The sequence below is a fragment of the Hippocampus guttulatus genome, chromosome 6 (genome assembly GCF_054856545.1).
Source record: "Hippocampus guttulatus isolate MCC_2025c chromosome 6, RoL_Hgut_1.0, whole genome shotgun sequence".
NCBI classification, from domain to species: Eukaryota; Metazoa; Chordata; class Actinopteri; order Syngnathiformes; family Syngnathidae; genus Hippocampus; species Hippocampus guttulatus.
This window is the reverse complement of record NC_141266.1, coordinates 13,508,237-13,524,717: the sequence shown is the minus strand read 5'-3', so window position 1 is coordinate 13,524,717 and position 16,481 is coordinate 13,508,237. Positions and strand designations below refer to the sequence as shown.

Here is a 16,481-nt window from a genome sequence, read left to right as displayed (position 1 = left end):
TCTCATCCAGGGCTACCTGTCAGTTTTAGATTCTGGGGTGCAGGTTGCCGTACTAGTAAAGCGATGGATGGGTGATGTTGGAGTCTGGTTCATGCCTGGCTGTGGTGCTCCATCGGAAGTAACCCTGTAAACAGAAGATACGATGAACACAACGAAAAAAAGGCTCCAAATTATTGAGGCCAAAAGGTGTGGTATGTTTGTCCAAATGAAACAGTGAAACTCAATTCAACATAGTTTCTCGACACAGAGATGCCACAAGATGGTGCTTAAAGTAATACTTTAATTGTTTTGGCCTAAACACAAAAACAATAGTTGTGTTTTGGCGAATAACAGAAGCTAGCATTATAAATACACAAATGGGTGCATTTGTGAGTGAAGACCAGCGAATATGTGGGGGTTGACAAAATTACTAAAATATGATATACCTACTCGCAAATCTTTCATTTGTTTATTGAACGTATAAACAGATGACAGAAATTTGGCAGGAAGTAACAGTAAAGAAAAAAACCCTTTACAGACAAAACAAATAGTCATCATTTAGCACAGGTGACATTTTCATTAGCAAGTAAAAAACTTATCTAGTCCTACTTCTTGTTCTTTATGTATTTAGACTTTAATATTAATTTAATACTAAAGTCATGTTAAGGCCATTCATGTAATATATCCAACACTTAAAATCCACTCAAAACGGTTTATCAGCCATTCTGAGTGGACTCGAGTTCTTCTTCATTCAGACGTTATAACAAGACTTACTGCGCCGTCCAAACACTATGTTAAGTTCAAGGCAGCAGCAACTATTAATACAACATAGCCTTAGATAGGAGTAAGGAGGAGTATTTGCAAGTAGCAACAAGGGTAGTCCACTGAGCAGTTTGACAGCAAGCGAGCAAGCAAGCAGAAACGACTGCAAAGCCAATAACAAAAATAGAAAGCAGAAAGCCAGTTTCTGTCGAACGTAGTGACAAGGTTCATAATCTCTAAAAAAGCATCACTCATGTTTGACTGCTTTTACCTTTCAGCCCAGCAGGTCTTTCTAAGAGTGCGAGATGCTTCTGTCAGACTGAAGATGGAAGAAAGTGTGAAACAAAGAAGTGCCAAAAGTTGAAATGAGACAGTTGTTTTTAACACCACAAAAAAAAAGACAAGAGTCATAGTAGATAAAGTCCATTATAAAAGTTTTTTTTGATTCCACGCATTTTTTAAAATGATATTTGGGTATTGTATAAGTACTGTATTTTCTTCCAATCTTAATGGCTTTCGGGTCAATTTTCCTCAAAATCTTGCTACTTTATTACCATTCACCTTTTTAATGTTAGCATTTTATTCCTCATAAAACCACAACTTTGTTCTTGTAAAGAAACTCTTTTTGCCCGACAGTTGCCACTTTATTCTTTTGAAATTACTCCGTTCTCTTCATTCGAGTGCTTCATCCTCACAGTATTTGAACTTTAACCCTGCGGTCGCAACTCGATTCTTGTAATTCCCATCGTAATATTCTTGTAATACCTCTTTGTCAACAGCAAACCTTAACCCATTCCCTGCTGAGAGAGACTGTGACTCACACTCAAATCCCTTAGGTCTTAAAATATAGTTGTTGACTTGTCTTATGTTAACAGTGGGTTGGATAAAAAAATGAAAGACAGACGAGTGATAAAAAATCTCAAAATAACTTTCCCGCAATTGCGGAAAAAAAAGGTAACAACAACGTTTTTCTTCATTTCCCTTCAACCACGTCCTTAAGGATGTCAGACAAATTGTGGTGGGAAAGGAGGCGTTTTAGAAACAGTGATGGAAAAACGGCACCAAAGCATGAAGGAGCCAGGAAGGAATGAAAAAGGAGCACATTTACCATGGATTCAATCTACAATTAAAACACTATTGACATCAGGGATGGGGATGGTTATGTGCTTATTTGGGGTCCACTTCAGACTATTGTTTTGCAGTAGACACAAAAAAGGATGTCGTGCTCTTGAAGCCGATCAACTTTCTGTGTTTTGGCACAAAAACAAGACTGAACCGAGCAGAGCACCATTTTCTTGAGCCAAATCAAAAGGATCAAATACTGAATTAACACTTTACCGTTTAACCGATTATGGCGGCTCAATGCTAATGCTAGCTAAGTGGCTGCTCAATGCGAACGCTAGCTAAATGGAGTAAACCTTGAGGAAAAGGATGCGAAACCATTGGACAGCCAAAAAACAGTAGCCTTCAAAATGAAAAATGGCCAAGAATTACAATTAGACGTTTATCACAGTGGGTGATTCACATTCACCAAGCATGGCTGAAATATTGTGGCAACAATAAGGTCACAAATCTTGCTTATTTCGAGAGACCGAATTCGGGCTCCCACTGTTGTCTGCTTTAAGCTCAGTCCTATTCTTTGCACTCTTTATTGTTATGCTTTATGGGAAAATGGTGGCTGGTCTGTGGAAAATGATGTATTTGTGAAAGCCGTCTTAGACTGCTGACCAGTTAGAGGTGTTGGCTAGTGTACCAAACGGCACGGCAAAGGCAAAGCGAATGATGGGTTGCATCCCATCGAGGACAGAGTTTGCCGACAATACCTGTGATCATCCTGCCTAGAGGACTCAATGACTGGATGATTTTCACCATCTGCCTCATCCTCATCCTCCTCATCCTCCAAATCCTCCTCTCCTTCATCCTCCTCCTCCTGTCCTTCTTCCTCCTCATCTCTGTGGTAGGGGAGGTTTTAGGGTTGAAAGGAGGGAAAGGGAGGACGTAGGAACGAGAAGTTCGACAGAGGCAAAGTGAAGAGATGACTTTCAAAAACGACGTTGAAAAGACAACACAAACATCGGGGCAACTTTCAGTGTTTCCCATGTCAAGTTTTTCTCGGTGGGGGTATTTCACCACTCACTTTTTCCACATCTGGAAGTCATTGAATCCAAAATGAGTACAGTACAGTATATGTAAACACATAAAAGTACAGTTTGTCATGTGACATTGCGTGCCTCGTGTTTGTGTTCATTCCGTTCAGCACGGGTTAAAAAAAAGCAAACTAGATATCAAAGTGCTGTGATGGAGGCTTTATTCCAATTTTATGGGAAACACTGAACACACACCCGTGCAGCAAGCAGGTAGTTACAAGTGTAGAACATTAAGAATAGTGTGCAAGAATGTTAAGTTGGCTGGTAATTTTTCGGACCCTGCGACTGAATATCAAGTACACATCCACAGGATTCTATATTTGGTCACAATGCGACACATGATTCAAAGTAAGTAAGTCATTTTAAACAAACAAAAAAAAAACTTTTCCATTGTTAGAAGTGAAGTTTTGAATCCAACCGAAACTCGTTCATTGTCTTCAACATGATTAGGGAACGTGGATGTTGGATGCGAATCCGAGCTCCACTGTTCTTGGGTCTCGGTTTTTGTTCAATAAACTTCCCCTGAAAATGTGAATCATAGTCCAGTGCTCCTTTGTGTAATTGTTTTTCTTCTTCGTGACACGTTTTGACTTCTACTTGTAATAATTATGGTACACTTTTCAGATTTGTAGTCTGAAAAATACGGCAATGTTTTGCAATCTATATTTACTGCTGTGAAAAAAAGTCACAAAAAAAAAAAGCTTGTGGTAACATATGACCTATTACACAGTGCTGTAAATGTCTAAACACTGTAAAAAATATCCATGATACATTTGGAGCGAATATTTGAGCCTGCATCCACATGGATTATCGCAATTCATATGATTTTTTTTTTAATGATGTCCTCCCCGTGTGAACTGTGACTAAAATACCATTCCCAATCATCATACATTCTGATTTAAATAGCAAAAGACCAGAAAAAGACAAGACCACGAATGAAGAAAGAGAATGGCAGAGTGGGCCAAATGTGTCCTCTAGGTGGCAGTATTGTTCGAGGACTTAAGTGGATTTGAGGATCAATCAAACGAACCAAATGAAAACAAGTTCTGCCTTGAGCTTTGAGGCGGTAATCAACTTACACAGATGGGAATACAACATCACTGGCGGAGGTAAAAATGGACAAAGACACAGGGGGTATTTGAAAGGTATGTCAAATATTAGTATGTATACAATCTGTTAGCGATTGTGACCTAGGAGGTGATTCGTGTCACTGATGGGAGCGTGAAAGGCTGTAGAAGATATGCTCAGGGTTATTTCCTGTTCCCTCTCCTCACACATGAGTTTTGTTGACCGTTTGCTATTTAGATCCATCGCTCACATGGGCCTTCTGGCTTTCATTAACAAAATGGAAAAAGTGTTGATCTTCAAAGGCCGCTAGAATTTCCTGTAGTGGGCAGGTATCACATGACGGGCCAGACCTAGGAGCTACCAGAGGGTTTAATTGGTATGCGATTTCAAAACCTGGCTAGGATGTGATGCATCAAGAGTGGCGGTGATCAGGTGATAGTTTAAATAGAAGAGGCAAGACCCACAATACGAATGCAGAGATTGAAATGTGACACTATTTTTGTCTGTGGACTGGCATTGATAAAAATGGAAGAACACACGTTTTTTCCCCTATTGATTTGATAAGGAGGAGTGGGCAACAATATATAACAAGAGTGCAATTTACTTTAGTTTCAATCTTTCCTGCAATCATTTTGCATACTGGAGGAAGCTTAGGTGGAGAGAAACATACAGTGGATGTCACGAATAATTTGTAATAATTAATAACATGCTGCTGACAGTGCCAAATCTATTTGTGCCAGATCCAGCAGATGTTGCTTGATTCATATTCTTTTCCAATATGAATTGTATATTTAATGCAAAGGGGTGACTCGATCTATCTGGTCTTTTAGCTGCTCATCCCGTTCACGATTGGGGAGCGCCCATCAATAGCAAGGTTAAAGTGACTGTCTCCCCGAATGCTACATGATAGTGCTGTTTTGGAGCCATGGCTTTAATTCTACATCATCCCCGCTGACCGCCAAAGCTGTCAGCACAGAATACTCCTTTGAGCATGCGCAGTTCAAGTATGCATACCAACAACATCAGCAGTGACCCCTTGTTGACCCGGGGGGCGGGTATAAGAGCCAGTGTCACCAGAGGGTCCGTACCTCTTTTCTTTTGGTGTGCTGTTCGCATTACCACTGGGTTCTGCTCTACCCTATGGATCAAAGGAATTGTCTGTCTACGTCTGGATTCTATCGTGCGAAACCTTGTGACCATGCGTCCTATTCCTTGCTATCTATCCAGAGACATATCATCATTGGCCGGAATCAATATTACATTTTCTTGAGGTGATGAATTTTGGGTTCTCCATCCATTTTCAACAGTGTTTATCCTGAACAGGGTTGCTGGAGCCTATTCCAGCTGACTATGGGCAGAAGGCGGGCGACACCCTGAACTGGTCGCCAGTCAGTTGCAGGGCACATATAGAGACAAATAACCCTTCACACCCACATCGTCACTGAGCGGGAACCGATCCCACGCTGCCCGCACACAATTCAGGCGAGTGACATTTTGGGTTCTCGTTAGCCAAAATAAATTATTCATCAAAACAAAAGTAGACCGAAATATTGCCGTAAATCTAGGCTTCATTTTTTTCATAGAACAACTGAAACTTTCCATGCTATTGTAATTTACAGAGAGACTACTGCATTAAGTTCTGAACTACGATAGCGGAGTCACTTCTTAACAATCCCCGAAAATCAAAGTCAAAATTGAAGTTTTTGCATCTCCTCCCTTCTCCCACTGTGCTCCTCACCTTTCGCTGATGTCTTCAACACGCTGGCCACCAAATGGCCGGTGGCGGCTTCCATGAGCGTAAGCGACGCATGGCGACGCCGGGCCGTGACTTCTGTTGTTTTGGAGAGAATGCCTGCGGCTGCGTCGTCTCTCCAGGCCGCGCCGCTCGTTGGTGCCACCCATGCTCGCCCGCCGGCGCTCCTTCTTGCCGCTCGGAGGCAACTGTGTTTCATCGTCACCGTCCTCACGGCGGAGACACGTCTGAGGCAAGACACGGAACACGTCAAGTAACACTCACAATAACAGGGTTTCCATCAGATCAGAATAGATAACGTTTGCTGAATGACAAGTTTCCTGACCTCATAGATGTTTAACTGCTCTACAAGGTCAAGGTCAGAGCCCTTCCTGCTCAGGTGCCTCTGTGCCAAGGCCTCAATACCCTGATCCTCCAGACAGTCCACCATGTCATAGTAAGAGTCTTGATCAGGCAGACTGGCCAGTGTCTGAAACAAACACGCGCACACACACATAAGAGCCCCATGAGAAATGCAAAAGTGAATGAAAGGAGCACATATTGGGATCTGTGAAAAAAAAAAAAAATCAGTGACGAGTAGAAAATGACACATTAGAAATCGTATTGGAAGACCTGACCGACCATTACATCTCTGGTGAGCCAAAGATAAAACAGCACATGGAATACGTCTCCTATTTGAAGATATACAGTTTTTGCAACATTTCTTTCTCTGCCATTTATTTGGAGGGAGAATGTTATAAAATGAGTTTAAAATGGTAATAAAGTCTTTGGGGATCATTGTGGTACATCTACAGTTTAAGTTATAAATATAGGCAATTAAAAAAATTGTCCGTGATTAAATGTTTCGCTATTCGTCGCAGGGCTCAGTTACTCAGCCTTGCAAACACTCAAGAGATCACTCACGGTTATTTCTAGTGTGTCTGGTCTAGTCAAACGCAATCACTTTTGATGGGGTTTAGGTCAGGGCTCTTGTGTATGAAAGGCACGCTATGCAGCTCTATCTATATTTATCTTCTATTCACGAAATAGGTATGGGGCCTGGCCATTAATAGCAAACATAATGCAAATAGCAGAGGTCCCCCAAAATGTAAAAATAACAGATAAGAATCGGACTTGCAAACCAAAATAAAACACACACACGCACGCACGCACACACACACACACACGCACGCACGCACGCACGCACGCACGCACGCACGCACGCACGCACGCACGCACGCACGCACGCACGCACGCACGCACGCACGCACGCACGCACGCACACACACACACACACACACACACACACACACACACACACACACACACACACACACACTCACACAAAAGCTAGAAGCAGCTGTTCAAATTCATTTGATGAGAAATCAGATTCATGGGATACTAATAGGCCTCGTCCGAACCCTGAATAAACATTTATTTATACAGCACATTTCATACACAAGGCAACTCAATGTCCTTTACATAACCAAAAGCACAAAACCTAAAAGCATTACCAAGCAGAAATCCATACTGCTTTTGTTTGTTAATTTGGTGCACATAAACAGTTTGCGAATAATCTACTGACCTTGTTGATGAGTGTCATTGCATACACCAGCAATTCCGTATCCACCCCGTCCTTCTCATTCAGGATCTCCATGATGTTCCCCCACGCTTTTGTGCCTGAAATGGTCAAACAGAGACACAAGATGCTCCTTTAACATCACTTGTCCTCATTTGGGTCGCTGGTGAGCTGCAGCCCACCCCAGCTGACTTTTGACAAGAGGTGGGTTACACCCTGGACTGGTTGCCAGTCAATCACAGGGCAGGTATGGAAAAACAATTCTTCACACCTCTGGACAATTTCAAAGCATGTCAAGCCTTCAATTAAATGCATGCTTTGAGAATGTAGGCGTATGCAAAGACAACCAAGCATGGGGGGGGGGGGGGACATGCGTAAACGTCACATAAAAAGGGAGTGATGAGATTTCAACCCAGAAACTCTTGACTGTGAGGAAAACCCGCTAACCGGTATGTCACCGTGCTGCCCAACATCTTCAATAAGAAAAAAAATGTTACAAGTTGGACGCTGCACGCCACAATACAAATATGACATCACTTCCTGAGTTGGCCGTGTTGTTTGCGCAACATGTGGTTTGACTCAACTATTTGGGATCCTACTGAAAATGGCTTGGTGTTGCTGAATGACAGGAAAACATCTATTTCTTTAAATTACCTAAACCAAGGAGGTTACATTTTCACCTTTTAGTAGCAAGCAGGATTTTGCAAACCAATTTACACAAAACCTTTTGAGAGAGTGTTGCAAGACATTCATTCAGCTCCGGAGCAGATCCACAAAAGGTTGCTTTAATTTTTTTTTTTTTTGCACAAGACAGGCAATTGAGCAAGATTTCACTTTTACTCAACAGAACAGTACCTTCATTTTAATTGAAAAAAACATCTGGTACAGGCAGGAGAAGACCCTCTATAGAGATGTTCTGTATAATTTGATACTGATCAATTACAAGATTTTTTGGAGATGTGCCATCAGTAAACTCATTTCAAGGTTTATTAATACATTCAACATGTGGATTTGAATGAGATTATGATTTAACTCTACCAATGCACTGATCTAATTAGGATGCATGCCTCTGCAATTAGTGACTTCACTGTACAAAAACGAGTGAAATAAGACTGTGCTAATTTGTTACTGAACCACTCTGTTTTGAGTCCTCTGGTTTTCCTGAGCGTCACGTTACCTCTTTTGGCATCCACATCGTTCACGGCGTGAATGAACAGGGCAGCATTTGACTCTGTGTATTCCACAAACACCAGCAGGAGCTTCAGCGCAGTCTTCACCACCAGACGGAACTGCACATTAAAAGAGAAGCACAACTGATACTAAATAAAAACAGTCCACAAGTCTTATCAAAATGTCCTGTCTTGGCTGACTTGATAAGAGCCTGTCAGGAAATGGTGTTAGTGTATGATGCTCTAAAGCCAAAATTAAACCGAATGCTATACTTCTCCATAAACATAAGTACAAAAGCAATTACTTGCTTAAAACATGTTCCAAAAGTTAACAAGGGAAGTTCCACTCATTGTTGCACATGCAGCAGCTATCTGGCCACAAGGGGGCTGAGTTGACTACAACGTGAAGGTTAGAAGAAGGCAGTTTGGAATTGTACAATGTAGTCAGGCAGTGGACACCAAGCACTGGTAGAATGAACATAGCACTCAGAAACCATACTTTTTTTTTTTTTTTTTTTTAAATAATCTTACCTTGGTTCCAGCAAGGGTGTAAAGCCATTGGACTATTTCTTTATGCGCAATGAGGCCATTCATGCCATCCACAAACAACATGATTTGTCCAAGGGCTGAAGAGGGGAAAAAATGACATGGAGGATATGGTTTAGATAATCATTCAGTGAATGATGTTTTATTACAGTATTTTCTTCTTGTAAGAACTGAGTGTTCTTCTCAAAGTAAGTGGAAGCACTAAGCACTTTGAAATTTCCAATGTTTTTACAATTAATTTCAGTGCCAATGCACAGCAGGTTGTCTTGGCCACTTTGGAAAGTATTTTTTTTTTTTGTTTTGGGTCACACTAAAGCACACAATGTAGCCCAGCGGTCGGAAAAGTACAGTGCAATATGATTGTTCTTTAATCTGTCCTACTAACAGTCACTTCAGGACAATAGCTGTTGAATTCATTGGAACTGTTTTCCTCTGATATTGTAAAGAATTTAAAATACAGGTATATCGTTTTATTTTGTCGTAATTTAGCTCATGGAATATTTGTCTAACTTAATTAAATGGATGGATGACCTTTCTTTACAGTTTGTATTAAAAAACGGGTTCATTAATATTTTCAAATGAAGAGCAATTCATGTTGGAATAAATTATATACACATATTGTAACTTTTTTAATACTCATCCGTGAATGATCTGTCACTTCAAAATCAAATAATGTAGCCTGTTTATGAATGAAAAGGAGCTTGACCACATCTCACATGGAACACACACACACCACAAACAAATGTGTATTGTGGTGAAAGGTGTTAATTATGTTGCTGTGCCCCGCAAAGAAATTTGAGCTCCTGTCCGGGGGAAACTTGAAAAAACAACTCCGCATACTCATCCCTCAAGTCAGCCGACACGACTGTAAGGAAAATATTTGAGTAGACCGCCTCGATGGACACCGACATGACTTCCATGTGTAAGCGGATACATAAATAAGAGGAAAATAAGAGCCAAGGGATCTCAGTGGGGAAGAGCTCGGGTCAGACAATTGTGGGGCTTCTGTTAAGGAGGGAACTCGTGGGGGGAAGGTGAAGTACAGCTGAACTGACAAAACGTTTTTTTCCCCCCCTCAAACATTAGGTGCGAAATCATTGGTCACTGTTGCACACACAACAAGGGGTTAATGCGTTCACACTAAAGGATGAGAGTCCAGCTGGAGCCTACTATCTCCTTTAATCAGCTAATGGGAAGGTGGGGGGGGGGGGGGGGTGGACTGGACAACAAAGAAAACGTGGTAACATTGAAAAAAAATGTTTACTCCCAATCAACTATCAGAAATATTTGTTAAAAATTTAAAATTCAGTTACTCCAGGTCCAATGAGACAGCTTTCCAAATCGAGATATTTGCATTATATAATGGAGCCACATTTTGTTGTAACTGTTCGTGATTGTAACTAGAAAAGGAATTCAATCGGATATTAGTAATAAAAAGTGTAGCAAATCTTCAAGCTTTGTTTTCTTGGGCTTGCCATCGCTAATACCCTCACGAAAAGACAAAAAAAGGCTGAGTGAAATCATCAAATATCTGTTGTCTTGTCCTATTTTCATGCCAGAATCCCGATTGTTCAACTTTTGCTCCATATTTTACAAGAAATGTAAGTTCTTCACCTGCAAAAAACATTGCCGTCCCAAGTGTCTACAATTAAGAACAAAGACAAAACAAACATGGATTCACGACACTTGCTTCAAAATCACAAGGGATGACAAACAGGAGTTTTGAGTAGATCTAACATTTCAAGTGGACACAATGACCCAATAAAACAGGACTTATCTGACCAACAGCTCGGTCCTAGACTTACATTGGCTTAACTGAGAGCTCCTCAGTAGTTACACACCAATCTTCACTTGGTCATGTTAAACTGCTTCTCATGTTATGATCAGATGACAGGCTGCACCTTCAGTCATATGCTTTTCATCTTTGAAGGTGTGGGGGAATCATCAGTGTGCCAGATAAGCTATAATTCCCAGGTGAGGCCGTTGTATGCTCATGACCGCGTGTGTGTGTGTGCGTGTGTGAGAACGCTACAGTTCATCTTTTATCAATCAGAGTTAATTACTCACAACATGTCAAGTCCGAGCATTCCTGACAGTCCTCTCGTGCGGTCAGCCCTGAGCGGCGCCGTAGACAATGTGGAGAGTCAGGGTAGACCACATCAGAGTATGTTTATAAAAAATGTGATTAACATCCTCAGTCAGCGTGACTTCAAGTGTCACCCTCTCTTCTAATGCCCCCGCCCCCGTTATGCTTGGGAGCACTGCTGATGGATGGGTGACAGCGGGAATGACATGATGAACAGCTGCTCTACTGGCTCCAAAATACAGCATCCAAACAGCTCAGAACTCAAAGCAACACACTTTCCAGACTTCCATGATGAACCACATTCTTCTTCTCTCACCGATCTACAATATGACCACATGAGCCAATGTGTGTGTCTCGACTGCGCCTGAGTACTGGATTGGAAATACCCTGTGTGGTCGACAAAGATTTTGAACAAATAATAGGTTAACTAGAAGATTTGTGGCCTTGATGAGGCTTTTCAATGTGTCATGACACAACATGATTGCTCAGTTGCTGACATATAACGCATTAACACTCCCAAACTTGACCATTAAATGAGCCAATGCTTTGATTATCTGAACACACTTTTGTGGAGCTAGATGCAGAAATTAAATGCATAAATGTTTATACACGTTATTAAAAACCCCGCAACGGTGAGCTTTCCCTCAGAGTCGTTAAAAATGCCTCGTCATGGAATTAGTTCATGCCAGCGGTGGTTTGAAGAACATTTAAATGTAAATACACAAACCACATGGAGTGCAGTTATCCTGTTAAGGCAAAAACGATACTGTAACTTGTTTAAAAAAACAACAACCTAAAACTAAAATTACTATTCATTATGGAAAATGCAACCCTGGAAAACAGCTAATTATTCACATAACAGCCACCTTTGTGAGAGGCAAACTTACTTCCCCCTATTTGTGATTAAGGCATGCCAACAACTATTGTGAAAGATGGGTTCCTCTTTTTAACTCATTCACTCCCAAAGACGTTTTTAAACGTCTTTTCAGACTCGGTCCAGAATTGGCTGGTACTGAATGAATTAATGTGTCAGCATGTGGCATGTAGGAGACACATTTTATTTAGTTATTTTTATTTTTCATTAAACATGTATCCATCCAGGCAAGGCATTCAGAGGGTTTTATTTGCAATGCTGACCTGGCATTAGATAAGAGAGTAAAAGTAAATGAAAATACAATTACCTACACATACACACGGGCACGCGCATGCAGGCACTCGCGCGCGCACGCGCGCACACACACACACACACACACATATATACGGTGTACATAAATAAACCCTACAGCGTGATATATAGTGGTTATATCATAACATTACATTCCACATAGCATATGGTGAATAAAAGGTTCTGAACAGGCTTGAAAACGAGTGCAGTGATCGTGATCATGTAGAGTATCCCTCACTAACCTTTTAAAGAAAGATACTGGGATGAATGAGTTGAGTTTTATTATATTTTGCAGCCGTGGTTCCACTCGTTTGGAGTAGGCAGTTGAAAAGAAACCCCACTAAAAGCAGTGGTGACTTTGGAATTGAAGAGGTTAATAATCCCGCTGGAAAGGGTAGTACGTTTGGTGGTATGCCTGCTGAGCAGAGAGTGATGATAGGGTGGGAGTCTTGCCAATGAGTAATAAGTGATTTTAAGGAGCTTGAGGTTGGCAGAGAAAAAACAAAACAGTGCAGCAGCAAATTAGAGACTGCAGTGTATAATGCCGCAGCGTCCAGCGTAAACTTAAATTAGCAACTAAAACTAATTATGAAAGTATATTCATTCATTCATTCAGCCAAATTTGTAGGGCAACATGGTGGGCAAGTGGTTCGCATCCTTTCCTCATAACGCTTTGGGCTCAATTTTCTGCTTTGGTGTTCTGGCGAGAAATTTGCATGTTCCTCATGTGCTTGCACAGCTTTTCTATGGGTGTTACGGCTTGTGTGACAGTCAATCATTGATCTTGCTTGAATGGTCCCTAGATAAGAAAAAGATGGAACTAGCAGGAACAAGTCAGACTCATGATATCATGGAGCGTTTGTCAATTCGGGCGCATCAGCCTCGGTTCCAGACGGCCACCCCGTATGCTGTCATGGCATGGTGTTGTGGCACCACATGCGCAACAAATGGATTGGTCAACGGTACACTGCGCTGTTCTAAGTGCAGTGTGAAAAGGCATTTGCCTTTCACCTAAAATAGCACTACAGTGGGAGACGGTGGGAAAAAAATGTGCTTTTTCTTTCAAAAACGAATCCCTATTTTCAATTTGGATTTGTATATATTTCCTGCAAAAATAATGCAAAGGAAAAAAATGGATCTATTGGATTTTCTTATAATAACATGGATGATAGCAAATAGCCTGAGACCCACTCCCCACCCCCTCAAAAAATTCTACTGTAACAGACAACATCAATACATTGTTGGGAGAATTAATAAGAAGAGCATGTGAGTGCGGAGGCTGTGCAGGACAGCGTCCACTTCAGGCACTGATCTGGGGCCAAAAATGTGGGCCTCCATTTGGGTTAATCATGAGCAGCTCTAAAATACCTCACACAAAGTACAACAATAACATCGCTCTGCCCCCTTTTGCATGGATGTCACGTAATGAGATGCTGGCAGACGGTGAGCTGCCTTCAAAGCTCAATGATTGGAATTTAAATGTATCCACGATGGGAAAGGCCAGCCTGGGAAGAAAACACATGGCCGTAAGGACAACAAGCAAAGACCTTCTGTACGAAAGACCCAAAGCCAGCGTCTGAGCGCCAGCGGTGGTTCTCAAAGTGTTTCTTAAAGAGCTCTCTCCCGTAAACCACAGCAATTATGCTGAAAATCCACAGGAATGTGCAGGAAGGGCTGCTCCTTGACCGCTGCCAAGGTGAGAAAATGGTGGCAGCGCCAACATGAGTCAGCTGGCTCCAACGAAGCGACCTTATCTGGAAAGACGCGCAAAGTCAACACAAGAGTCTCCTTTCCCAAACTCATTCATCACTTTGCGCCTTTGCTTTTTAATTTTGTATACAAAACTGGGTCAGTTGGACAGTCCGTCATCGAGGAGAATTTATTTTATCAGCGCTTTGGGAAAGGAGCCAAATCTCCATCGCGTTCAGGCTGTTATCTTGCTATGCTGCGCATTAGCAAGCAGCTGCACTCACGGGTCGGCCGTGCGTGCACGTGAACTGGACATGCTTCACTCAAAGCTCTTTGCAGTATAGAAACTGTTTCATGTCGATCCTTTGTCTACAAAACTGCTGCCAACATCAACATTTCAACATCCCATGCAATAACATTAACATCCATTTAAAGACATAACAAAAAAAAAGGGGGGAAGTTCACTGGAAACAACAGATGAGAGCCACAAATTGAAGAAATAGAAGTCCTCAACTCAAATCAACAAGCTCAAGCACCCTAAAAGCCTCTGCAACATGTCAGTGGATTCATCAGATATTGTGAAAACCTCCAATTTCAAAACAAGCAACAAAATCACTTCTGAAATCGTACGGGGACCCCCGAGCCAAATCAAGCATCCGCATGCAAATTATCACTTCAGTGACCTTCTGAAGGATGAACTCTACAAGCCTTGGTTATTTTTCCTTGGCTTTTTTTGGGGGTCATACTTCGCTTTTGCCTCTTCAGCTCCATTACTTCAAACCCAAGTCTGATTAAAAGTCTGTTTTGGCATGAAAATACAACTTTATTGCTCATTCCTTCAGATCTAGATATTGGATAAGACATGTTCATGGAGAGCATACTCTTGTGTTCAGACGTTAGAGCAAAGCAACTTGCCCCTGCCAAAACATCTCCAGTCAACAACCCGACTGCCAGACGTACACTGAGGCCACAAAAGCGGCAGTACTATATAAGGAAGATGCTTCCATTTTGAAATGAAGCACACATCTGCAGGCATTTGACAACTCACTGTGGGCAGAAGCCCAAAATAAATTCCCTAATGACATAACAAACAAATCAGACAGCACGGAATGTGTCAGCTCTGGAGGCCTTGTGAAGAAATTTCATGTCCCGAGTTGTGCGTCGGCATTCAGTATGTTATAGTCGATAAATGAAAAACTCGCTCTATAGTCAGACGTTATGAGTGAAAAGCTGTTGAGTGCTTGACTGATGACTTTTTCTGCATCATCTCTTACAGGGAAAGACTTTGGAGGAAAGCCACCAAATGACATCGTCCCAATTGAACTGAACTGTTAATAGAGCACAGGAGAGCAGCATGATTCTCACTGGTGCTGGTTAGCCGTGTGCTTTTTTTTAATGACACAAAAATATATAATAATTGTGGGGAACCAATGACATAGGTAATCTATATACCAGTGGTGGGCAAATTTTGTTATGTACTCTCCTAATTAGAGCCATGTGCCTGCCACCATTTCAGATGACATGCCACCAATCCAACCACCTGAACAAAAGATTGAAGCAAGGCTCCCGACATGGAGAACAGATGCCAAGATAGTAAAATGGCCAATAACAGCAGCAGACCCTGAGTGCACTGACCTGTCACACATGCTTCATAAGAACACACTAGTGCTTCTGATGTACATCGAGCACTTAATGAAAGTAGTATAGGAAAAAAAGAATAATATCAACGGGATGGTGACGAGCACGAGCACGAGGGATCCTCATCCCCAAAAAGAAGAAATCCTCAGACATCAATCAGTTAAGACAGATCAGTCTTCTGAATGCTGAGGAAAAAAATTTCTTTAGTGTTCTTGCCCAGAGACTCTTGAGTATTCCTGAAGGAAATTGACTTTGCTCACACCTTAGTAAAGAAGGCAAGATTCAGTGCCTTTGGTGTGTGTGAAGTACACAAGTCTCATCTGGCACCAGAACAAATAGCCAAGAAACGAAATTAAAATTTCTGTAAAATTTTCTTAGATCTTGACGATGTCTTCAGGTGCCTTACATGATTCCGGGGATTGTTTCAGTGTTGTCAAGAGTCCCAGACGACTTCACAAGGCTGGTCAAAGGCTAATTTCAGGACCCCTAACCACACCGGCCAGTGCCATAGCCTGGCAGCATAATATGGCATAATGGCACCACCATTCCACCACAAGCTTTTGCCGTCACAATGAAGCTCAAAAGGCAAGATGGGTGGTTGGAGGCTTCATCTTCCTCCAAACATGACGAAACTCACAAATACAAACGCAAGCACCAAATGCCTGCTGGACAAACATCGTGGAGACTGAAAACTCCAATGAGCTGAAATGGATTTAAACACAGCAAATCTTTCAAGTATCTCCATTCTCAAAAAAAAAAAAATACCCCAAAATCCTGGAGAAGACCATCAAAAGCCATCGTCGATGTGAGGAGGACATGAAAGGGCTCTGCTTGGTTTCACCTGAGGTACGGTGGGCGTAACTGCGATGATCTAACCAAAAACCATGTCACCGGGTCAGGGTTTCCTTTCATGTAAAGGTC

General features: G+C 41.7%; 1 protein-coding gene across 3 annotated transcripts in view; it reads right to left on the bottom strand.

Annotated features, from left to right (window-relative positions):
• fhod3b (formin homology 2 domain containing 3b) overlaps positions 1 to 16,481 on the bottom strand; it is a 97,860-nt gene that overhangs the window by 20,385 nt on the left and 60,994 nt on the right. Inside the window, exons 6-13 of one of the 3 annotated variants that reach the window (XM_086114696.1) lie at positions 8,968 to 9,062; positions 8,445 to 8,556; positions 7,274 to 7,368; positions 6,035 to 6,178; positions 5,695 to 5,936; positions 2,565 to 2,693; positions 1,013 to 1,060; positions 17 to 124 (exon numbers count right to left, since the gene is read on the bottom strand). In XM_086114696.1, the coding sequence (XP_085970822.1) occupies positions 17 to 124; positions 1,013 to 1,060; positions 2,565 to 2,693; positions 5,695 to 5,936; positions 6,035 to 6,178; positions 7,274 to 7,368; positions 8,445 to 8,556; positions 8,968 to 9,062 (973 nt within the window). The remainder of the gene's footprint in view (positions 1 to 16; positions 125 to 1,012; positions 1,061 to 2,564; positions 2,694 to 5,694; positions 5,937 to 6,034; positions 6,179 to 7,273; positions 7,369 to 8,444; positions 8,557 to 8,967; positions 9,063 to 16,481) is intronic. The other 2 variants (XM_086114697.1, XM_086114699.1) reach the window with 2 other exon arrangements.